General features: G+C 35.1%; 1 protein-coding gene across 1 annotated transcript; it reads right to left on the reverse strand.

Annotated features, from left to right (window-relative positions):
• On the reverse strand, positions 1 to 23,006 carry LOC135538377 (nuclear factor 7, brain-like). Its single transcript, XM_064964284.1, has 6 exons — positions 22,427 to 23,006; positions 20,421 to 20,516; positions 20,076 to 20,306; positions 19,191 to 19,213; positions 1,823 to 1,941; positions 1 to 1,307 (listed from the first exon to the last, which is right to left on the reverse strand). Exons 1-6 carry the CDS (start codon positions 22,844 to 22,846, stop codon positions 733 to 735), a joined length of 1,464 nt encoding a protein of 487 aa, XP_064820356.1. The 5' UTR covers positions 22,847 to 23,006; the 3' UTR covers positions 1 to 732.
• Between the last annotated feature and the right edge of the window lie 1,735 nt (positions 23,007 to 24,741).

Genomic DNA, 24,741 nt, shown 5'->3' on the forward strand with positions numbered 1-24,741 from the left:
TCTTCTATAAGGGAATCTTCTATAAGTACACCATATAAGGGTATCTTCTGTAAGTATACCATATAAGGGTATCTTTTATAAGTACACCATATAAGGGAATCTTCTATAAGGGAATCTTCTATAAGTATACCATATAAGGGTATCTTCTGTAAGTATACAAAGTTTATTATAAACACACATGGTCACAAATACACAAGATCAACTAGTTGGTTTGCTACTAAACATTTTCTGACCTCTGACCTTTATCAATGGCTATAATTATAATATGGTTGACTATTCTTCTTTTGCACACTTGAGTACTGAATAGTGATGGTGATTACAAATGGCTGGTCAGGGGACAGATGGTGAGAGGACAGATGGTGAGGGGACAGATGGTGAGGGGACAGATGGTGAGGGGACAGATGGTGAGGGGACAGATGGTCAGGGACAGATGGTCAGGGGACAGATGGTCAGGGGACAGATGGTCAGGGGACAGATGGTGAGGGGACAGATGGTCAGGGGACAGATGGTCAGGGGACAGATGGTCAGGGGACAGATGGTGAGGGGACAGATGGTGAGGGGACGGATGGTCAGGGGACTGGAGGTGTTATGATAGTATAATCTGGTCCAGTACCTCTATAGATATGGTCAGGGGACAGATGGTGAGGGGACGGATGGTCAGGGGACTGGAGGTGTTATGATAGTATAATCTGGTCCAGTACCTCTATAGATATAGTCAGGGGACTGGAGGTGTTATGGTAGTATAATCTGGTCCAGTACCTCTATAGATATAGTCAGGGGACAGATGGTCAGGGGATGGGAGGTGTTTCCCTCCTCATACATCCCAGGAGCAAAATAAGGAAAGATCCTCTCAGTGAACTTCTCTTTGAACATGTGTATCAGCGTTGAGTCTACTGCGTTCAGAAACAGCACCTTCCCTCGGTCGTAGTCCAGCTCTATAGTGATTCTCCACGGCTTCCTCTCTCTCTTCACGTCCAGGCGCGTCCGCGGGGACGTCTGGGCCCAGTACGTCTCCCCGTTACACAACCCGATTACCCAGAATCCCTCAGCAGGGTTGAGGAAGATGGTGGACTTGCGTTTGATGGACTCTCGGGCGACTCCGATGTACCAGTCTCTGCTCTGGCCCACCTCTACGGTCCAGCTGTGTCTTCCGGAGGTGAAACCTGTCGCTCCCAGGACAGAGATGCGGCTAGTTAGGCGCTCGGGGTTGTCTGGCAGGAGCTTCTTTTTGCTGTACCTCACCATGCTGAACTCCTTAGAGAAGCTGAGGTTGGGCTGGGCTGTGTTGGGGTCCAGGGTTATGGGGACTGGAAGGAGGAGAAATATCTATTACTTCAGAGTATGATAATTGGTAGAGCAGAAGGTGTGTGTTAATTGGTAGAGCAGAATGACTGTGTTAATTGGTAGAGCGGAATGACTGTTAATTGTTAGAGCAGCATACAGTTATACAGATGCAGTGGGAATCCAAAAACATGTTTTAATGTCTAACTGACTGCCTGACAGACTGCCTGACAGACTGCCTGACTGACTGCCTGACAGACTGCTTGACAGACTGCCTGACAGACTGCCTGACAGACTGCCTGACAGACTGCCTGACTGAATGTCTGATTGATTGTCTGACTGAATGTCTGCCTGCACCACTGAGCTCTGTATCAACAGGTTGCACAAACATACATTTGGTTTATGTATAATGCCATTTTCTCTACCTCATCAAAATGGTAGTCTGTCGCATGGGAGATTTGATTCTGGATACCAAAACTATCTAAATGGTTTTTGGAATTTACACAAATAGCTGTGAGAAAAAAAAACCCGTGTAGCTCACCCCAGTGGACAATGTCTGCCATCTTCTTCCAGATTCCAAACTTGAGTGATTGCAGATGTTTGGCAGCGTCTATGAGGATTCCTCTGATACACTCTGGCTCTCCCAGGGGACCTTTTGTCCTGAAACACGACGGATTTATCATCAATAAAAACAGAATGTAAACAATTGTTGACTTTATTTAGTAATGGTTGTTGGCAACAGTAGGTAAGGGATACCTAGTCCGTTGTTCAACTGAAATGTGTTCAACTGAAATGTGTTCAACTGAAATGTATCTTTCCGCATTTAACCCAACGCCTCTGAATCAGAGAGGTGCAGGGGAGCTGCCTTAAATTAACATCCACGCCTTCGGTGGTCAGGGACCAGTGGGTTAACTGCCTTGTTCAGGGGAACAGTGGGTTAACTGCCTTGCTCAGGGGAACAGTGGGTTAACTGCCTTGTTCAGGGGAACAGTGGGTTAACTGCCTTGCTCAGGGGAACAGTGGGTTAACTGCCTTGCTCAGGGGAACAGTGGGTTAACTGCCTTGCTCAGGGGAACAGTGGGTTAACTGCCTTGCTCAGGGGAACAGTGGGTTAACTGCCTTGCTCAGGGGAACAGTGGGTTAACTGCCTTGCTCAGGGGAACAGTGGGTTAACTGCCTTGTTCAGGGGAACAGTGGGTTAACTGCCTTGCTCAGGGGAACAGTGGGTTAACTGCCTTGCTCAGGGGAACAGTGGGTTAACTGCCTTGCTCGGGGGCAGAATGACAGATTTATGTTGTCAGCTCAGGGGAAGCAACCTTGGGTTACTGGCCCATCGCTTTAACCACTAGGTAGTAGTAGTAGGTAGTAATACCTGTACACCGGACTCGCCACCTTGTCGCGGACATTCTGTTTTCGAACTCTCTCTCTCCCCTGCACTGTCTCTAACTGAATGTGGCTATTAAAAGCCAACTGACATTTACTCTGAGGTACTGAACTGTGGGTCTACAACCACTGTGATTATTATTAGTAGTAGTAGTAATAGTAATTAGTAATAGTAGTTAGTAAAAGTAGTAACATGAGTTATTAATAGTAGGTAGTGGGTTTAGTATTGGTTATAGTAGTATATAGTAATTGTAGGGAATAGTAGTAAAATTATTATATAGTAATTCAGGAATAGTATTATATAGTACTTGTAGGTAGGAATAGTAGTATATAGTAATTGTAGGTAGGAATAGTAGTAAAATTATTATATAGTAATTGTAGGTAGTAATAGTATTATATAGTAATTCTAGGTAGGAACAGTATTATATAGTAATTGTAGGTAGGAACAGTAGTAATAGTAGACAGTTATAGTGGTCATAGAAGGTATTAATAATACGAACTAGTAGTAGTAATAGTTGTTTGTAATAGTAGGTAGTAATAGCAGTAATAGGAGGGATTACTAGTAGGTATTAGTAGCCGGTATCAGTAGTAGTAATAGTAGTAATGGAAGGTAACAAACAGTAGTTATAGTACGTAGTAATAGTAGAAATAGTATGTAGTAATAGTACAATGAAATAGTAGGTAGTAATAGTAGCAATAGTAGGCAATAATAGTAGTAAATAGTAGGTAGTAATGGTAGTAATACAATGTAATGATGGAAGGAAGTAATAGTAAGTAGTAATATTGGTAGTAATAGTAGTACTTAGTACTTAGTAATAGTACTTAGCAATAGTAGGTAGTAGTAATATTGGTAGTACTAGTAGGTAGTAGTAATAAGCAGTAATAGTAGGTAGTAATTGTAGTTAGAAGTAGGAGGTGGCAATAATAATTAGAAATAGTAGGTAGTCGTAGTAGGTAGTGATATTAGGTAGCAATAGTAGAGTGCAGTCATAGTAGTAGTAGGTAGTAATAGTAGTAGTAGTAGGTGGTTATAGTAGGTAGTAATAGTAGTAGTAGTAGGTGGTTATAGTAGGTAGGAATAGTAGTAATATTATTATATAGTAATTGGAGGTAGGAATAGTAGTATATAGTAATTGTAGGTAGGAACAATATTATATAGTACTTGTAGGTAGGAATAGTAGTATATAGTAATTGTAGGTAGGAATAGTAGTAAAATTATTATATAGTAATTGTAGGTAGGAATAGTATTATATAGTACTTGTAGGTAGGAATAGTAGTATATAGTAATTGTAGGTAGGAATAGTAGTAAAATTATTATATAGTAATTGTAGGTAGTAATAGTATTATATAGTAATTCTAGGTAGGAACAGTATTATATAGTAATTGTAGGTAGGAACAGTAGTAATAGTAGACAGTTATAGTGGTCATAGAAGGTATTAATAACACGAACTAGTAGTAGTAATAGTTGTTTGTAATAGTAGGTAGTAATAGCAGTAATAGGAGGTATTACTAGTAGGTATTAGTAGCCGGTATCAGTAGTAGTAATAGTAGTAATGGAAGGTAACAAACAGTAGTTATAGTACGTAGTAATAGTAGAAATAGTATGTAGTAATAGTACAATGAAATAGTAGGTAGTAATAGTAGCAATAGTAGGCAATAATAGTAGTAAATAGTAGGTAGTAATGGTAGTAATACAATGTAATGATGGAAGGAAGTAATAGTAAGTAGTAATATTGGTAGTAATAGTAGTACTTAGTACTTAGTAATAGTACTTAGCAATAGTAGGTAGTAGTAATATTGGTAGTACTAGTAGGTAGTAGTAATAAGCAGTAATAGTAGATAGTAATTGTAGTTAGAAGTAGGAGGTGGCAATAATAATTAGAAATAGTAGGTAGTCGTAGTAGGTAGTGATATTAGGTAGCAATAGTAGAGTGCAGTCATAGTAGTAGTAGGTAGTAATAGTAGTAGTAGTAGGTGGTTATAGTAGGTAGTAATAGTAGTAGTAGTAGGTGGTTATAGTAGGTAGTAATAGTAGTAGTAGTAGGTGGTTATAGTAGGTAGTAATAGTAGTAGTAGGTGGTTATAGTAGGTAGTAATAGTAGTAGTAGTAGTAGGTGGTTATAGTAGGTAGTAATAGCAGTAGTAGTATGTGGTTATAGTAGGTAGTAGTAGTATTAGTAGTAGTAGTATGTGGTTATAGTAGGTAGTAATAGTAGTAGTAGCAGTATGTGGTTATAGTAGGTAGTAATAGTAGTAGTAGTAGGTGGTTATAGTAGGTAGTAATAGTAGTAGTAGTATGTGGTTATAGTAGATAGTAATAGTAGTAGTAGTAGTAGTATGTGGTTATAGTAGGTAGTAATAGTAGTAGGTGGTTATAGTAGGTAGTAGTAGTAGTAGGTGGTTATAGTAGGTAGTAATAGTAGTAGTAGTAGTATGTGGTTATAGTAGGTAGTAATAGTAGTAGTAGTATGTGGTTATAGTAGGTAGTAATAGTAGTAGTATGTGGTTATAGTAGGTAGTAATAGTAGTAGTAGTAGGTGGTTATAGTAGGTAGTAATAGTAGTAGTATGTGGTTATAGTAGGTAGTAATAGTAGTAGTATGTGGTTATAGTAGGTAGTAATAGTAGTAGTAGTAGGTGGTTATAGTAGGTAGTAGTAATAGTTGTATGTGGTTATAGTAGGTAGTAATAGTAGTAGTAGGTGGTTATAGTAGTAGTAGTAGGTGGTTATAGTAGATAGTATTAGTAGTAGTAGTATGTGGTTATAGTAGGTAGTAATAGTAGTAGTAGTAGTATGTGGTTATAGTAGGTAGTAATAGTAGTAGTAGTAGGTGGTTATAGTAGGTAGTAATAGTAGTAGTAGTATGTGGTTATAGTAGATAGTAATAGTAGTAGTAGTAGTATGTGGTTATAGAAGGTAGTAATAGTAGTAGGTGGTTATAGTAGGTAGTAGTAGTAGTAGGTGGTTATAGTAGGTAGTAGTAGTAGTAGGTGGTTATAGTAGGTAGTAATAGTAGTAGTAGTAGGTGGTTATAGTAGGTAGTAATAGTAGTAGTAGTATGTGGTTATAGTAGGTAGTAATAGTAGTAGTAGTATGTGGTTATAGTAGGTAGTAATAGTAGTAGTATGTGGTTATAGTAGGTAGTAATAGTAGTAGTAGTAGGTGGTTATAGTAGGTAGTAATAGTAGTAGTAGTAGGTGGTTATAGTAGGTAGTAATAGTAGTAGTAGTAGGTGGTTATAGTAGGTGGTTATAGTAATAGTTGTATGTGGTTATAGTAGGTAGTAATAGTTGTATGTGGTTATAGTAGGTAGTAGTAGTAGTAGTAGGTGGTTATAGTAGGTAGTAGTAGTAGTAGGTGGTTATAGTAGGTAGTAATAGTAGTAGTAGTAGGTGGTTATAGTAGGTAGTAATAGTAGTAGTAGTATGTGGTTATAGTAGGTAGTAATAGTAGTAGTAGTATGTGGTTATAGTAGGTAGTAATAGTAGTAGTATGTGGTTATAGTAGGTAGTAATAGTAGTAGTAGTAGGTGGTTATAGTAGGTAGTAATAGTAGGCAGTACTAGTAGTAGTATGTGGTTATAGTAGGTGGTTATAGTAATAGTTGTATGTGGTTATAGTAGGTAGTAATAGTTGTATGTGGTTATAGTAGGTAGTAATAGTTGTATGTGGTTATAGTAGGTAGTAATAGTTGTATGTGGTTATAGTAGGTAGTAATAGTAGGCAGTACTAGTAGTAGTATGTGGTTATAGTAGATAGTATTAGTAGTAGTAGTATGTGGTTATAGTAGGTAGTAATAGTAGTAGTAGTAGTATGTGGTTATAGTAGGTAGTAATAGTAGTAGTAGTAGGTGGTTATAGTAGGTAGTAATAGTAGTAGTAGTATGTGGTTATAGTAGATAGTAATAGTAGTAGTAGTAGTATGTGGTTATAGTAGGTAGTAATAGTAGTAGGTGGTTATAGTATAGTAGTAGTAGTAGGTGGTTATAGTAGTAGTAGTAGTAGGTGGTTATAGTAGGTAGTAATAGTAGTAGTAGTAGGTGGTTATAGTAGGTAGTAATAGTAGTAGTAGTATGTGGTTATAGTAGGTAGTAATAGTAGTAGTAGTAGGTGGTTATAGTAGGTAGTAATAGTAGGCAGTACTAGTAGTAGTATGTGGTTATAGTAGGTGGTTATAGTAACAGTTGTATGTGGTTATAGTAGGTAGTAATAGTTGTATGTGGTTATAGTAGGTAGTAATAGTTGTATGTGGTTATAGTAGGTAGTAATAGTTGTATGTGGTTATAGTAGGTAGTAATAGTAGGCAGTACTAGTAGTAGTATGTGGTTATAGTAGGTAGTAATAGTAGTAGTAGTATGTGGTTATAGTAGGTAGTAATAGTAGTACTAGTATGTGTTTATAGTAGGTAGTAATAGTAGGTAGTAGTAGTAGTATGTGGATATAGTAGGTAGTAGGCAGTACTAATAGTAGTATGTGGTTATAGTAGGTAGTAATAACAAGTAGTAATAGTAGTAGTTGTATGTGATTATAGTAGGTAGTAATAGTTGTATGTGGTTATAGTAGGTAGTAATAGTAGTAGTAGTATGTGGTTATAGTAGGTAGTAATAGTAGGCAGTAGTAGTAGTATGTGGTTATAGTAGGTAGTAATAGTTGTATGTGGTTATAGTAGGTAGTAATAGTAGTAGTAGTAGTAGGTGGTTATAGTAGGTAGTAATAGTAGTAGTAGTAGGTGGTTATAGTAGGTAGTAATAGTAGTAGTAGGAGGTTATAGTAGGTAGTAATAGTAGTAGTAGTATGTGGTTATTGTAGGTAGTAATAGTATTAGTAGTATGTGGTTATAGTAGGTAGTAATAGTAGTAGTAGTATGTGGTTATTGTAGGTAGTAATAGTATTAGTAGTATGTGGTTATAGTAGGTAGTAATAGTAGTAGTAGTATGTGGTTATAGTAGGTAGTATTAGTAGTAGTAGTAGTATGTCGTTATAGTAGGTAGTAATAGTAGTAGTAGTAGTAGTAGTAGTAGTATGTGGTTATAGTATGTAGTAATAGTAGTAGTATGTGGTTATAGTAGGTAGTAATAGTAGCAGTATGAGGCTACTGTAGGTAGTAATAGTAGTAGTATGTGGTTATAGTAGGTAGTAATAGTAGTAGTAGTAGTAGGTAGTAATAGTGGTAGTAATAGTAGGTAGTAATAGTAGTAGTAATAGTAGTAGTAGTAGTAGTAGGTAGTAATAGTGGTAGAAATAGTAGGTAGTAATAGTAGTAGTAGCAGTATGTGGTTATAGTAGGTAGTAATAGTAGTAGTATGTGGTTATAGTAGGTAGTAATAGTAGGTAGTAATATAGTAGTAATAGTAGGTAGTAAATAGGTAGTATATAGTAATATTAGGTAGTAATAGGTAGTAATAGTAGTAGTAATAGTAGGTAGTAACAGTAGGTAGTAATAGTAGGTAGTAATAGTAGTAATATTAGGTAGTAATATTAGGTAGTAATAGTAGGTAGTAATAGTAGTAGTAGGTGGTTATAGTAGGTAGTAATAGTAGTAGTAGTATGTGGTTATAGTCGGTAGTAATAGTAGTAGTATGTGGTTATAGTAAGTAATAATATTAGGTAGTAGTAGGTAGTAATAGTAGGTAGTAATAGTAGGAAGTGATAGTAGGAAGTGATAGTAGGTAGTAATAGTAGGTAGTGATATTAGGTAGTAGTAGTAGTAATAGTAGGTAGTAATAGTAGGTAGTAATAGTAGGTAGTAATATTAGGTATTAATAGTAGGTAGTAATAGTAGGTAGTAATAGTAGGTAGTAATAGTAGTAGTAATAGTAGGTAGTGATATTAGGTAGTAATAGTAGGTAGTAATAGTGATATTAGGTAGTAATAGTAGGTAGTAATAGTAGGTAGTAATAGTAGTTAGTAATAGTAGTAGTAATAGTAGGTAGTAATAGTGATATTAGGTAGTAATAGTAGGTAGTAATAGTAGGTAGTAATATTAGGTAGTAATAGTAGGTAGTAATAGTAGTGATATTAGGTAGTAATAGTAGTAATAGTCTGTAATAATATTAGGTAGTAATAGTAGTGATATTAGGAATTAATAGTAGTAGTAGTAGGTGGTTATAGAAGTATTAGTAGGTGGTTATAGTAGGTAGTAATAGTTGTATGTGGTTATAGTAGGTAGTAATAGTAGTAGTATGTGGTTATAGTAGGTAGTAATAGTAGTAGTATGTGGTTATAGTAGGTAGTAATAGTAGTAGTATGTGGTTATAGTAGGTAGTAATAGTAGGTAGTAATAGTAGTAATAGTAGGTAGTAATAGTATGTGGTTATAGTAGGTAGTAATAGCAGTAGTATGTGGTTATAGTAGGTAGTAATAGTAGTAGTAGTAGGTGGTTATAGTAGGTAGTAATAGTAGTAGTTGTGTGTGGTTATAGTAGGTAGTAATAGTAGTAGTAGTTGGTAGTAATAGTTGGTAGTAGTAGTAGGTGGTTATAGTAGGTAGTAATAGTAGTAGTAGTTGGTAGTAGGTAGTAATAGTAGTAGTAGTAGGTGGTTATAGTAGGTAGTAATAGTAGTAGTAGTAGGTGGTTATAGTAGGTAGTAATAGTAGTAGTAGTAGTAGGTGGTTATAGTAGGTAGCAATAGTAGGTAGTAATAGTAGTAGTGATATTAGGTAGTAATAGTAGGTAGTAATATTAGGTAGTAATAGTAGGTAGTAATATTAGCAATAGTAGGTAGTAATAGTAGGTAGTAATAGTAGGTAGTAATAGTTGGTAGTAATAGTAGGTAGTAATAGTAGGTAGTAATAGTAGTGATAGTAGGTAGTAATAGTAGGTAGTAATAGTAGTAGTAGTATTAGGTAGTAATAGTAGTAGTGATATTTGGTAGTAATAGTAGGTACTAATAGTAGTAGTGATATTAGGTAGTAATAGTAGGTAGTAATAGTAGGAAGTAATATTAGGTAGTAATAGTAGGTAGTATTATTAGTGATATTAGGTAGTAATAGTAGGTAGTAATAGTAGTAATAGTAGGTAGTAATAGTAGGTAGTAATAGTAGTAGTGATATTAGGTAGTAATAGTAGTAGTGATATTAGGTAGTAATAGTAGTGATATTAGGTAGTAATAGTAGTAGTGATATTTGGTAGTAATAGTAGTAGTGATATTAGGTAGTAATAGTAGGTAGTAATAGTAGGTAGTAATAGTAGTAATATTAGGTAGTGATAGTAGGTAGTGATAGTAGGTAGTAATAGTAGGTAGTAATAGTAGGTAGTAATATTAGGTAGTAATAGTAGGTAGTAATAGTAGGTAGTAATAGTAGTAGTGATATTAGGTAGTAATAGTAGTAGTGATATTAGGTAGTAATAGTAGTGATATTAGGTAGTAATAGTAGTAGTGATATTTGGTAGTAATAGTAGATGTGATATTAGGTAGTAATAGTAGGTAGTAATAGTAGTAGTGATTTTAGGTAGTAATAGTAGGTAGTAATAGTAGGCAGTAATAGTAGGTAGTAATAGTAGTAATATTAGGTAGTGATAGTAGGTAGTGATAGTAGTAATATTAGGTAGTAATAGTAGGTAGTAATAGTAGGTTGTAATATTAGGTAGCAATAGTAGTAATGTTAGGTAGTAATATTAAGTAGTAATAGTAGTAATAGTAGGTAGTAATAGTAGGTAGTAATATTAGGTAGTAGGTAGTAAAGTAGTAATATTAGGTAGTAATAGTAGGTAGTAATAGCAGTGATATTAGGTAGTAATAGTAATATTAGGTAGTAATAGTAGGTAGTAATAGTAGGTAGTAATAGTAGGTAGTAATAGTAGTGATATTAGGTAGTAATAGTAGGTAGAAAGAGTAGTAATAGTAGGTAGTAATAGTAGGCAGTAATATTAGGTAGTAATAGTAGTGATATTAGGTAGTAATAGTAGGTAGTAATAGTAGTGATATTAGGTAGTAATAGTAGGTAGAAAGAGTAGTAATAGTAGGTAGTAATAGTAGGCAGTAATATTAGGTAGTAATAGTAGTGATATTAGGTAGTAATAGTAGTAATAGTAGGTAGTAATAGTAGGTAGTGATAGTAGGTAGTAAGAGTAGGTAGTAATTTTAGGTAGTAATATTAGGTAGTAATAGTAGTAATAATAGGTAGTAATAGTTGTAATAGTAGGTAGTAATAGTAGGTAGTAATAGTAGGTAGTAATAGTAGGTAGTAATAGTAGTGATATTAGGTAGTACTAGTAGGTAGTAATATTATGTAGTAATATTAGGTAGTAATAGTAGGTAGTAATAGTAGTGATATTAGGTAGTAATAGTAGGTAGAGATATTAGGTAGTAATATTAGGTAGTAATAGTAGGTAGTAGTATAGTAGGTAGTAATATAGGTAGTAGTAGTAATAGTAGGTAGTAATATAGGTAGTAGTAGGTGGTTATAGTAGGTAGTAATAGTAGTAGTAGTAGGTGGTTATAGTAGGTAGTAATAGTAGTAGTAGTAGTAGGTGGTTATAGTAGGTAGCAATAGTAGGTAGTAATATTAGGTAGTAATAGTAGGTAGTATTATTAGTGATATTAGGTAGTAATAGTAGGTAGTAATAGTAGGTAGTAATAGTAGCAATAGCAGGTAGTAATAGTAGTGATATTAGGTAGTAATAGTAGTAGTGATATTTGGTAGTAATAGTAGTAGTGATATTAGGTAGTAATAGTAGGTAGTAATAGTTGTAGTGATATTAGGTAGTAATAGTAGGTAGTAATAGTAGGAAGTAATATTAGGTAGTAATAGTAGGTAGTAGTGATATTAGGTAGTAATAGTAGGTAGTAATAGTAGTAATAGTAGTAATAGTAGGTAGTAATAGTAGTGATATTAGGTAGTAATAGTAGGTAGTAATAGTAGTGCTATTAGGTAGTAATAGTAGTAGTGATATTTGGTAGTAATAGTAGTAGTGATATTAGGTAGTAATAGTAGGTAGTAATAGTAGGTAGTAATAGTAGGTAGTAATAGTAGTAATATTAGGTAGTGATAGTAGTAGTTATAGTAGGTAGTAATATAGGTAGTAGGTAGTAATAGTAGGTAGTAATAGTAGGTAGTAATAGTAGTAGTGATATTAGGTAGTAATAGTAGTAGTGATATTAGGTAGTAATAGTAGTGATATTAGGTAGTAATAGTAGTAGTGATATTTGGTAGTAATAGTAGTAGTGATATTAGGTAGTAATAGTAGGTAGTAATAGTAGTAGTGATATTAGGTAGTAATAGTAGGTAGTAATAGTAGGCAGTAATAGTAGGTAGTAATAGTAGGTAGTAATAGTAGTAATATTAGGTAGTGATAGTAGGTAGTGATAGTAGTAATATTAGGTAGTAATAGTAGGTAGTAATAGTAGGTTGTAATATTAGGTAGTAATAGTAGTATGTTAGGTAGTAATATTAAGTAGTAATAGTAGTAATAGTAGGTAGTAATAGTAGGTAGTAATATTAGGTAGTAATAATAGGTAGTAATAGTAGTAATATTAGGTAGTAATATTAGGTTGTAATAGCAGTGATATTAGGTAGTAATAGTTGGTAGTAATATTAGGTAGTAATAGTAGGTAGTAATAGGTGGTAGTAGTAGGTAGTAATAGTTGGTAGTAGTAGTAGGTGGTTATAGTAGGTAGTAATAGTAGTAGTAGTAGGTGGTTATAGTAGGTAGTAATAGTAGTAGTGATATTTGGTAGTAATAGTAGGTACTAATAGTAGTAGTGATATTAGGTAGTAATAGTAGGTAGTAATAGTAGGAAGTAATATTAGGTAGTAATAGTAGGTAGTATTATTAGTGATATTAGGTAGTAATAGTAGGTAGTAATAGTAGTAATAGTAGGTAGTAATAGTAGGTAGTAATAGTAGTAGTGATATTAGGTAGTAATAGTAGTAGTGATATTAGGTAGTAATAGTAGTGATATTAGGTAGTAATAGTAGTAGTGATATTTGGTAGTAATAGTAGTAGTGATATTAGGTAGTAATAGTAGGTAGTAATAGTAGGTAGTATATAGTAATATTAGGTAGTGATAGTAGGTAGTGATAGTAGGTAGTAATAGTAGGTAGTAATAGTAGGTAGTAATATTAGGTAGTAATAGTAGGTAGTAATAGTAGGTAGTAATAGTAGTAGTGATATTAGGTAGTAATAGTAGTAGTGATATTAGGTAGTAATAGTAGTGATATTAGGTAGTAATAGTAGTAGTGATATTTGGTAGTAATAGTAGATGTGATATTAGGTAGTAATAGTAGGTAGTAATAGTAGTAGTGATTTTAGGTAGTAATAGTAGGTAGTAATAGTAGGTAGTAATAGTAGGTAGTAATAGTAGTAATATTAGGTAGTGATAGTAGGTAGTGGTAGTAATATTAGGTAGTAATAGTAGGTAGTAATAGTAGGTTGTAATATTAGGTAGCAATAGTAGTAATGTTAGGTAGTAATATTAAGTAGTAATAGTAGTAATAGTAGGTAGTAATAGTAGGTAGTAATATTAGGTAGTAATAATAGGTAGTAATAGTAGTAATATTAGGTAGTAATAGTAGGTAGTAATAGCAGTGATATTAGGTAGTAAAAGTTGGTAGTAATATTAGGTAGTAATAGTAGGTAGTAATAGTAGGTAGTAATAGTAGGTAGTAATAGTAGTGATATTAGGTAGTAATAGTAGGTAGAAAGAGTAGTAATAGTAGGTAGTAATAGTAGGCAGTAATATTAGGTAGTAATAGTAGTGATATTAGGTAGTAATAGTAGGTAGTAATAGTAGTGATATTAGGTAGTAATAGTAGGTAGAAAGAGTAGTAATAGTAGGTAGTAATAGTAGGCAGTAATATTAGGTAGTAATAGTAGTGATATTAGGTAGTAATAGTAGTAATAGTAGGTAGTAATAGTAGGTAGTGATAGTAGGTAGTAAGAGTAGGTAGTAATTTTAGGTAGTAATATTAGGTAGTAATAGTAGTAATAATAGGTAGTAATAGTTGTAATAGTAGGTAGTAATAGTAGGTAGTAATAGTAGGTAGTAATAGTAGGTAGTAATAGTAGTGATATTAGGTAGTACTAGTAGGTAGTAATATTATGTAGTAATATTAGGTAGTAATAGTAGGTAGTAATAGTAGTGATATTAGGTAGTAATAGTAGGTAGAGATATTAGGTAGTAATATTAGGTAGTAATAGTAGGTAGTAATATTAGGAAGTAGTAGTAGGTAGTAATAGTAGGTAGTAGTAGTAGGTGGTTATAGTAGGTTGTAATATCCGGTAGTAGTAGGTGGTTATAGTAGGTAGTAATAGTAGTAGTAGTAGGTGGTTATAGTAGGTAGTAATAGTAGTAGTAGTAGTAGGTGGTTATAGTAGGTAGCAATAGTAGGTAGTAATATTAGGTAGTAATAGTAGGTAGTAGTGATATTAGGTAGTAATAGTAGGTAGTAATAGTAGGTAGTAATAGTAGCAATAATAGTAATAGTAGTGATATTAGGTAGTAATAGTAGTAGTGATATTTGGTAGTAATAGTAGTAGTGATATTAGGTAGTAATAGTAGGTAGTAATAGTTGTAGTGATATTAGGTAGTAATAGTAGGTAGTAATAGTAGGAAGTAATATTAGGTAGTAATAGTAGGTAGTATTATTAGTGATATTAGGTAGTAATAGTAGGTAGTAATAGTAGTAATAGTAGGTAGTAATAGTAGGTAGTAATAGTAGTGATATTAGGTAGTAATAGTAGGTAGTAATAGTAGTGCTATTAGGTAGTAATAGTAGTAGTGATATTTGGTAGTAATAGTAGTAGTGATATTAGGTAGTAATAGTAGGTAGTAATAGTAGGTAGTAATAGTAGGTAGTAATAGTAGTAATATTAGGTAGTGATAGTAGTTAGTTATAGTAGGTAGTAATATTAGGTAGTAATAGTAGGTAGTAATAGTAGGTAGTAATAGTAGTAGTGATATTAGGTAGTAATAGTAGTAGTGATATTAGGTAGTAATAGTAGTGATATTAGGTAGTAATAGTAGTAGTGATATTTGGTATTAATAGTAGTAGTGATATTAGGTAGTAATAGTAGGTAGTAATAGTAGTAGTGATATTAGGTAGTAATAGTAGGTAGTAATAGTAGGTAGTAATAGTAGGTAGTAATAGTAGGTAGTAATAGTAGTAATATTAGGTAGTGATAGTAGGTAGTGATAGTAGTAATATTAGGTAGTAATAGTAGGTAGTAATAGTAGGTTGTAATATTAGGTAGTAATAGTAGTAATGTTAGGTAGTAATATTAAGTAGTAATAGTAGTAATAGTAGGTAGTAATAGTAGGTAGTAATATTAGGTAGTAATAATAGGTAGTAATAGTAGTAATATTAGGTAGTAATATTAGGTTGTAATAGCAGTGATATTAGGTAGTAATAGTTGGTAGTAATATTAGGTAGTAATAGTAGGTAGTAATAGTAGGTAGTAATAGTAGGTAGTAATAGTAGTGATATTAGTTAGTAATAGTAGGTAGAAAGAGTAGTAATAGTAGGTAGTAATAGTAGGCAGTAATATTAGGTAGTAATAGTAGTGATATTAGGTAGTAATAGTAGTAATAGTAGGTAGTAATAGTAGGTAGTGATAGTAGGTAGTAAGAGCAGGTTGTAAGAGTAGGTAGTAATTTTAGGTAGTAATATTAGGTAGTAATAGTAGTAATAATAGGTAGTAATAGTAGGTAGTAATAGTAGTTAGTAATAGTAGGTAGTAATAGTAGTGATATTAGGTAGTAATAGTAGGTAGTAATATTATGTAGTAATATTAGGTAGTAATAGTAGGTAGTAATAGTAGGTAGTAATAGTAGTGATATTAGGTAGTAATAGTAGGTAGTGATATTAGGTAGTAATATTAGGTAGTAATAGTAGGTAGTAATATTAGGTAGTAGTAGTAGGTAGTAATAGTAGGTAGTAGTAGGTAGTAATATTCGTTAGTAGTAGGTAGTAATATTAGGTAGTATATAGGAAGAAATAGGTAGTAATATCAGGTAGTAATAGTAGGTAGTAATAGTAGGTAGTAATATTAGGTAGTTGTAGTAGGTAGTAATAGTAGTAGTAGTAGTAGTAGGTGGTTATAGTAGGTAGTAGTAGTAGTAGTAGTAGTAGTAGTAGTATAGTAGGTAGTAATAGTAGGTAGTAATATAAGTAGTAATAGTAGTAGTATGTGGTTATATAGTAATAGTGGTGGTAGTATGTGGTTATAGTAGGTAGTAATATAGTAGTCGTATGTGGTTATAGTAGGTAGTAATAGTAGTAGTAGTAGGTGGTTATAGTAGGTAGTAATAGTAGTAGTTGTAGTGGTTATAGTAGGTAGTAATAGTAGTAGTATAGTAATAGTTGGTAGTAGTAGGTGGTTATAGTAGGTAGTAATAGCAGCAGTAGTAGGTGGTTATAGTAGGTAGTAATAGTAGTAGTAGTAGTTGGTTATAGTAGGTAGCAATAGTAGTAGTAGTAGGTGGTTATAGTAGGTAGCAATAGTAGGTAGTAATAGTAGTAGTGATATTAGGTATTAATAGTAGGTAGTAATATTAGGTAGTAATAGTAGGTAGTATTATTAGTGATATTAGGTAGTAATAATTGTTAGTAATAGTAGTAATAGTAGGTAGTAATAGTAGTGATATTAGGTAGTAATAGTAGGTAGTAATAGTAGGTAGTAATATTAGGTAGTAATAGCAGGTAGTATTATTAGTGATATTAGGTAGTAATAGTAGGTAGTAATAGTAGTAATAGTAGGTAGTAATAGTAGGTAGTAATAGTAGTGATATTAGGTAGTAATAGTAGGTAGTAATAGTAGTGATATTAGGTAGTAATAGTAGTAGTGATATTTGGTAGTAATAGTAGTAGTGATAGTAGGTAGTAATAGTAGGTAGTAATAGTAGGTAGTAATAGTAGGTAGTAATAGTAGTAATATTAGGTAGTGATAGTAGGTAGTGATAGTGGGTAGTGATAGTAGGTAGTAATAGTAGGTAGTAATAGTAGGTAGTAATGGTAGGTAGTAATATTAGGTAGTAATAGTAGGTAGTAATAGTAGGTAGTAATAGTAGTAATAGTAGGTAGTAATAGTAGGTAGTAATAGTAGGTAGTAATAGTAGGTAGTAATAGTAGTGATATTAGGTAGTAATAGTTGGTAGTAATATTAGGTAGTAATAGTAGGTAGTAATAGTAGGTAGTAATAGTAGGTAGTAATAGTAGTGATATTAGGTAGTAATAGTAGGTAGAAAGAGTAGTAATAGTAGGTAGTAATATTAGGTAGTAATATTAGGTAGTAATAGTAGTGATATTAGGTAGTAATAGTAGTAATAGTATGTAGTAATAGTAGTTAGTGATAGTAGGTAGTAAGGGTAGGTAGTAAGAGTAGGTAGTAAGAGTAGGTAGTAATATTAGGTAGTAATATTAGGTAGTATTATTAGGTAGTAATAGTAGTAATAATAGGTAGTAATAGTAATATTAGGTAGTAATAGTAGGTAGTAATAGTAGGTAGTAATAGTAGGTAGTAATAGTAGTGATATTAGGTAGTAATAGCAGGTAGTAATATTAGGTAGTAATAGTAGGTAGTAATATTAGGTAGTAGTAGTAGGTAGTAATATTCGGTAGTAGTAGGTAGTAATATTCGGTAGTAGTAGGTAGTAATATTCGGTAGTAATATCAGGTAGTAATAGTATGTAGTAATATTAGGTAGTAATAGTAGTGATATTAGGTAGTAATATTAGGTAGTAATAGTAGGTAGTAATAGTAGTGATATTAGGTAGTAATAGTAGGTAGTAATATTAGGTAGTAATAGTAGGTAGTAATATTAGGTAGTAATAGTCGTAATACTAGGTAGTAATAGTAGTAATATTAGGTAGTAATATTAGGTAGTAATGTTAGGTAGTAATAGTCGTAATATTAGGTAGTAATATTAGGTAGTAATATTAGGTAGTAATATTAGTTAGTGATTAGTGATATTAGGTAGTAATAGTAGTAGTGATATTAGGTAGTAGTATTAGCTAGTAATAGTAGTAATAGTAGGTAGTAGTAGGTACTAATAGTAGGTAGTAATAGTAGTAATAGTAGGTAGTAATAGTAGGTAGTAATAGTATTATAGTAGGTAGTAATAGTAGGTAGTAATAGTTGTAATAGTAGGTAGTAATAGTAGGTAGTAATAACAGGTAGTAATAGTAGGTAGTAATAGTATTAATAGTAGTAGTGATAGTAGGTAGTAATAGTAGGTAGTAATAGTAGGTTGTAATAGTAGGTAGTAATAGTAGGTAGTAATAGTATTAATAGTAGGTAGTAATAGTAGTAGTAGTGATATTTGGTAGTAATAGTAGGTAGTAATAGTAGGTTGTAATAGTAGTAGTTAGTAGTTGGTAGTGGTAGTCTTTAGTAGTAGTAGTAGTAGGTAGTAGTAGTAGTAGTAGTAGTTGGTAGTGGTAGTAGTAGGTAGTAGTAGTAGTAGTTCGTAATGGAAGTAGTAGTTGTCTGTAGTAGTAGTAGTCAGTAGTAGTAGGTGGTAGTGGTAGTAGTAGTAGTTAGTTGTAGTTAGTTGTAGTTGGTAGTAGTAGTGGTAGTGGTAGTAGTAGTAGTAGTCAGTAGTACTAGGTGGTAGTGGTATTAGTAGTAGTTAGTTGTAGTTAGTTGTAAGTAGTAGTGGCAGTGGTAGTAGCAGTAGTAGTAGTAGTCAGTAGTACTAGGTGGTAGTGGTATTAGTAGTAGTTAGTTGTAGTTAGTTGTAGTTAGTTGTAGTTGGTAGTGGTAGTGGTAGTGGTAGTGGTAGTGGTAGTAGTTAGTAGTAGTTAGTAGTAGTAGGTAGTAGTAGGTAGTAGTTGTAGGAGTTGGTAGTGGTAGTTGTTGTTAGTAGTAGTAGTTAGTAGTTAGTAGTAGTTGGTAGTGGTAGACTTTAGTAGTAGTAGTAGTAGAAGTTAGTAGTAGTAGTAGTAGTAGTTCGTAGTGGAAGTAGTAGTTGTCTGTAGTAGTAGTAGCAGTAGTAGTAGGTGGTAGTGGTATTAGTAGTAGTTAGTTGTAGTTAGTTGTAGTAGGTAGTAATAGTAGGTAGTAGGTAGTGGTAGTAGTAGTTAGTAGTCGTTGGTAGTAGTAGTAGTGGTAGTAGTAGTAGTTGGTAGTAGTAGTTGGTAGTAGTAGTAGTAGTAGTTGGTAGTCGTAGTAGTTAGTAGTAGTAGTAGTAGTGGTAGTAGTAGTAGTTGGTAGTCGTAGTAGTTAGTAGTAGTAGATGTTGGTAGTTGTCAGTAGTAGTAGTAGGTGTTGGTATTTGTAGTAGTTAGTAGTAGTAGTAGTAGTTGGTCGTCTTAGTAGTAGTAGTTGTTGGTAGTAGTTAGTAGTAGTAGTTAGTCAGTAGTAGTTAGTGGTAGTTGGTTTTAGTAGTTAGTAGTAGTTGGTAGTTAGTCAGTAGTAGTTAGTTGTAGTAGTGGTCGTAGTTGGTAGTTAGTCAGTAGTAGTAATTGTAGTAGTTGGTAGTCGTAATAGTTAGTAGTTTGTAGTAGTAGTAGTTGGTAGTTAGTCAGTAGTAGTAATTGTAGTAGTTGGTAATCGTAATAGTTAGTAGTAGTAGCCCTTCACATACCTGCTCTTTGTCTTCTTGTAGTCCTAAAGAAGTAGAGCAAAACAATGTGATGTTATTGAATAGATTTATATGTATAATAATTCACTTTATTTACGGGGCGGCAGGTACTCTAGTGGTTAGAGCGTTGGGCCAGTAACCGAAAGGTTGCTGGATAGAATCCCTGAGCTGACAAGGTGAAAATCTGTCGTTCTGCCCCTGAACTAGGCAGTTAACCCACTGTTCCTAGAGTAGGCAGTTAACCCACTGTTCCTAGAGTAGGCAGTTAACCCACTGTTCCTAGAGTAGGCAGTTAACCCACTGTTCCTAGAGTAGGCAGTTAACCCACTGTTCCTAGAGTAGGCAGTTAACCCACTGTTCCTAGAGTAGGCAGTTAACCCACTGTTCCCAGAGTAGGCAGTTAACCCACTGTTCCCAGAGTAGGCAGTTAACCCACTGTTCCCAGAGTAGGCAGTTAACCCACTGTTCCCAGAGTAGGCAGTTAACCCACTGTTCCTAGAGTAGGCAGTTAACCCACTGTTCCCAGAGTAGGCAGTTAACCCACTGTTCCTAGAGTAGGCAGTTAACCCACTGTTCCTAGAGTAGGCAGTTAACCCACTGTTCCTAGAGTAGGCAGTTAACCCACTGTTCCCAGAGTAGGCAGTTAACCCACTGTTCCCAGAGTAGGCAGTTAACCCACTGTTCCCAGAGTAGGCAGTTAACCCACTGTTCCTAGAGTAGGCAGTTAACCCACTGTTCCCCGGTAGGCTGTCATTGTAAATAGGAACCTTGCCGAGTTAAATAAAGGTTAAACATTTTGTTTTTATTAACTTAAAATGTGGAATACATATGTCAGGCAGTCTGTATGAATTTATCATTTAATTTATACATTTCTTTTGGATGAGATACCTGTAAAAACTTCACATCATCCGCTCGTATAGACTTCTCTACTTGGCTGATGGTGTCTGTGAGGGCAGCGATCCTCTCCTTGATGAACTGCAACTTCATACACATCACCTGAGTTTTGTTCTCCTCTTCCTGCCTCAACTTGGCCACTCTGTTCTTCTCCTCCTCCCTCAAGAACTGATGGAGCCTCTCAAACTCCTCCTTCATCTGTCGCTCCGTCTGGTCCACCTGGCTCTACAGTTAATCAGATGGATCACTAACTGATTAGAAGCACATACTGGAGCAATCAATCTGCCCTGAGAAATAAAAAAGTTGTTTCCTTAAAACGCAAGTCATTTAGTAAATTACCTTTAAGTAATTTTTGGTTTCTTCCCAATCCTCTTTAGTCTTGTTGAGTATTTTCAGGTGTTTCTGCAATGAATCAAGCTTGGCTGAGACCTCTATCTGAAATAATTAGAAAAACAAAAAGCATTGATCCAAAACTCTTGATCATAACACACACATACACACACACACACACATTAAAACACACACACACACACATTAACACACACACATTAACACACACACATTCTGTTATGTACTTGAGTGAAGACCCAAAAGCGGTTTTAACAGAAAACAGAGTTCCTTTAATGAAAAAACAGGAATGGCATAGATCCTCTTCCGACGTTGTCAATGGAACAAAAGAACGTTAGTAGAGTGCAGGATGCACCTGCCAGGCAGACTCAGACAGGATAGGACAAGGTGGAAGCAAACGAGACGATAGCTTGCTTCTGGCATGAAAAACACAAACAAGAATCTGACACCGAAAGTAGCAGGAACAGAGAGAGAAATAGAGACCTAATCAGAGGGAAAAGAGGGAACAGGTGGGGAAAGGGTGAATGAGCTAGTTAGGGGAGATGTGGAACAGCTGGAGAAGGAGAGAAAGAGAAGTTAACCTAATAAGACCAGCAGAGAGAGACAGAGTGAAGAGAAAGGACAGGAACAGACATAATAAGACATGACACATTCACACACATTCACACACACCAAATTAACACACACCAAATTAACACACACACCAAATTAACACACACACCAAATTAACACACACACACACAGACACACACACACACACACACACACACACATGCACTGGGGCGGCAGTGTAGCCTAGTGGTTAGAGCATTGGACTAGTAACCAAAAGGTTGCAAGTTCAAATCCCCGAGCTGACGAGGTACAAATCTGTCGTTCTGCCAGCAGTTAACCCACTGTTCCTAGGCCATCATTGAAAATAAGAATTTGTTCTTAACTGACTTGCCTGGTTAAATAAAGGTAATAAAAATAAAAACACACACATTAATACACATTAACACAAACACACACAATCAAAAGATTAGCAGAATTAACTGCAGAATTCACAATCTGTTATTTTGTGTTTATTTTTTAATGCTGATCTTAACTTTTTTGGTGCATAATGTCTCCGGCATCATTTCTTATGACCGAAAACAGTTTTTTTGAGTGAACAGCAATTACTAACATCGATTTGGATGAAGATTTCTACTGGGGCTTTCCGTGTGATTTTGGTTTAAGACTTTTAAACAGGTTAACATTCACATGGCCTCAAGACCAGATGGATTAACCAGGACGTGTACTCAGAGCAGGCGCTGATCAGTTGGAAAGTGTCTTCACTGACATTTTCATCCTCTCCCTGACCCAATCGGTAGTACCTAAATGTGTCAAGCAGACCACCATAGTCCCTGTGTCCCAAGAACGCCAAGGTAATCTGTCTAAATGACTATCGCCCCCGGAGCACTCACGTCTGTAGCCACGAAGTGCTTTGAAAAGCTGGTCACGGCTCACATCAACACCATTATCCCAGAAACACTAGACCCACTCCAATTTGCATACCGCCCCAACAGATCCACAGAGGATGCAGTCTCTATTACACTCCACACTGCCCTTTCCCACCAGGACAGAAGGATCTACACGAGAAGGCTTTTCATTGGCTACAGCTCAGCGTTCAACACCATAGTTCCGTCCAAGCTCATCACTAAGCTCAGGACCCTGGGACTAAACACCTCCCTCTGCAACTGGATCCTGGACTTCCTGAAGGGCCATCCACAGGTGGCGAGGGTAGGCAACAACACATCCGCCACGCTGATCCTCAACACGGGGGTTGCTCAGGGGTGCGTGTTCAGCCCCCTCTTGTACTCTCTGTTCACCCACGACTGCGTGGCCGCGCACCACTACAACACCATGATTAAGTTTGCTGACAACACGATGAGCCTTCCTCCTCTCAGCTGCCTCCACTGATACACACACACACACACACACACACACACACAACACACCACACACACTTCCCAGCTCACCTTTTTCTCCAGAGCAGCCTCCTCTACAGGGCAACACACATGAACTCTGTGTTGGTTAGAAAGCTGACAGACGACACAGATTGGCTCCTCATCGTTGTGACAGAACAGTTTCAGCGTCTCGTTGTGAAGACGACACCACTCCTCCTCCGGGCTCTCCTCTCCCCTGGTCGTCCTCTGCTCTGTAAACATGTCGGCTGCGATCTTTAGGGCCAGGTTGACAGGAGGCCTCTCTGAGCTCGACGTGGTCAGACACACGGGGCATTGCCTGCCTCCCTTCCATTCCCACAGCTTCTGTAAACACACCTTACAGGAGTTATGGCCACATTTCAGCCGGACGGGGAGGCTGAATACCTCACAACACACAGGACAAAGCAGCTCCTCCTCGGAGAGTGAAGCTTGGCTCGTTGGTTTTGCAGTCATTTGATTCTATGTTCTGTTTCCTGCAACCTTACTACCCTAGAATACAGAGATTATATTCTATGTTCTGTTTCCTGCAACCTTACTACCCTAGAATACAGAGATTATATTCTATGTTCTGTTTCCTGCAACCTCACCTCTCTAACTACAAACTGTTTTGTGAACTCAGTGTTGGTGGTGTAAACCTTTATCAATGTGGACAGACCAGCTGGACTTGTTTTAGTTAAAGTTCAGAGAAAATTTGTGCATTTAAAGTATCACTTCCTCATGGCTAAATTCAATTGGTCTTTACGGTAACTTACCGTCAGGTGGAAAGGGGTGTGGCAACAGACACTGCCTGGACTGGAGTGAGTCATGACATGACATTTACAGTATGACCATATTTGGGTTGTTCTTCCTGAATACCTGTCTGTAGATGGACCTGTTTTAGACAGCTTGTAGCGTAAAGGAGTTGATAACGTAGAGAAATCACTGTGGTCAATACATCTTGAGGACATTGTTTTTATTTGATGATAGAAAGTATGCAGTACATGTAGTATGTAGTATGTAGTATGTATTATGTAGAATGTAGTACATGTAGTAAGTAGATGTAGTATGCAGTACATGTAGTATGTAGATGTAGTATGTAGAATGTAGTACATGTAGTAAGTAGATGTAGTATGCAGTACATGTAGTATGTAGATGTAGTATGTAGTATGTAGAATGTAGTACATGTAGTAAGTAGATGTAGATGTAGTATGTTGTATGTAGATGTAGTATGTCATCTGTAGATGGAGTATGCAGTACATGTAGTATGTAGATGTAGTACATGAAGTATGCAGTACATGTAGTATGTAATTGTAGTATGTAGATGTAGTATGCAGTACATGTAGATGTAGTACATGTAGAATGTAGTTGTAGTATGTGGTACACGTAGTATGTGGTACATGTAGTATGTAGATGTTGTATGTAGTTCATGTAGTATGTAGCTGTAGTATGCAGCACGTGTAGATGTAGTATGTAGTACATGTAGTATGTAGTACATGTAGTATGTAGATGTAGTATGTATTACATGTAGTATGTAGTATCTAGATGTTGTATGTAGTTCATGTAGTATGTAGCTGTAGTATGCAGCACGTGTAGATGTAGTATGTAGTACATGTAGTATGTAGTACATGTAGTATGTAGATGTAGTATGCAGCACTTGTAGATGTAGTACATGTAGTATGTAGATGCAGCACATGTAGTATGTAGATGTAGTATACAGTACATGTAGTATGTAGTACATGCAGTATGTAGATGGAGTATGTAGATGTAGTAAGCAGTACATGTAGTATGTAGATGTAGTACATGTAGATGTAGTAGGTAGTATGTAGTACATGTAGTATGTAGTACATGTAGTATGCAGCACATGTAGATGTAGTATGTATTACATGTAGTATGTAGTATGTAGTACATGTAGATGTAGTACATGTAGTATGTAGTACATGTAGATGTAGTACATGTAGTATGTAGTATGTAGATGTAGTACATGTAGTATGTAGTATGTAGATGCAGCACATGTAGTATGTGGTACATGTAGTATGTGGTACATGTAGTATGCAGCACTTGTAGATGTAGTATGTAGATGTAGTATGTAGTACATGTAGTATGTAGATGTAGATGCAGCACATGTAGTATGTAGTATGCAGAACATGTAGTATGTAGATGTAGTATGCAGTACATGCAGCATGTAGATGTAGTATGTAGTATGCAGAACATGTAGTATGTAGATGTAGTAAGCAGTACATGTAGTATGTAGATGTAGTATGTAGTACATGTAGTATGTAGCTGTAATATGCAGTACATGTAGTATGTAGCTGTAATATGCAGTACATGTAGTATGTAGCTGTAATATGCAGTACATGTAGTATGTAGTA

This window comes from Oncorhynchus masou, unplaced genomic scaffold (assembly GCF_036934945.1).
Source record: "Oncorhynchus masou masou isolate Uvic2021 unplaced genomic scaffold, UVic_Omas_1.1 unplaced_scaffold_949, whole genome shotgun sequence".
Taxonomy (NCBI): domain Eukaryota; kingdom Metazoa; phylum Chordata; class Actinopteri; order Salmoniformes; family Salmonidae; genus Oncorhynchus; species Oncorhynchus masou.

What these genes read in the sequence shown, in the direction of transcription:
- LOC135538377 (XM_064964284.1), bottom strand. Translation starts at nt 22,846, where the DNA reads ATGACTGCAAAACCAACGAGCCAAGCTTCACTCTCCGAGGAGGAGCTG. An exon ending in AGGCTGCTCTGGAGAAAAAG is followed by an intron (nt 20,517 to 22,426) that starts GTGAGCTGGGAA and finishes TAATTATTTCAG; the next exon opens with ATAGAGGTCTCAGCCAAGCT. An exon ending in GGCAGACATTGTCCACTGGG is followed by an intron (nt 1,308 to 1,822) that starts GTGAGCTACACG and finishes TCCTCCTTCCAG; the next exon opens with TCCCCATAACCCTGGACCCC.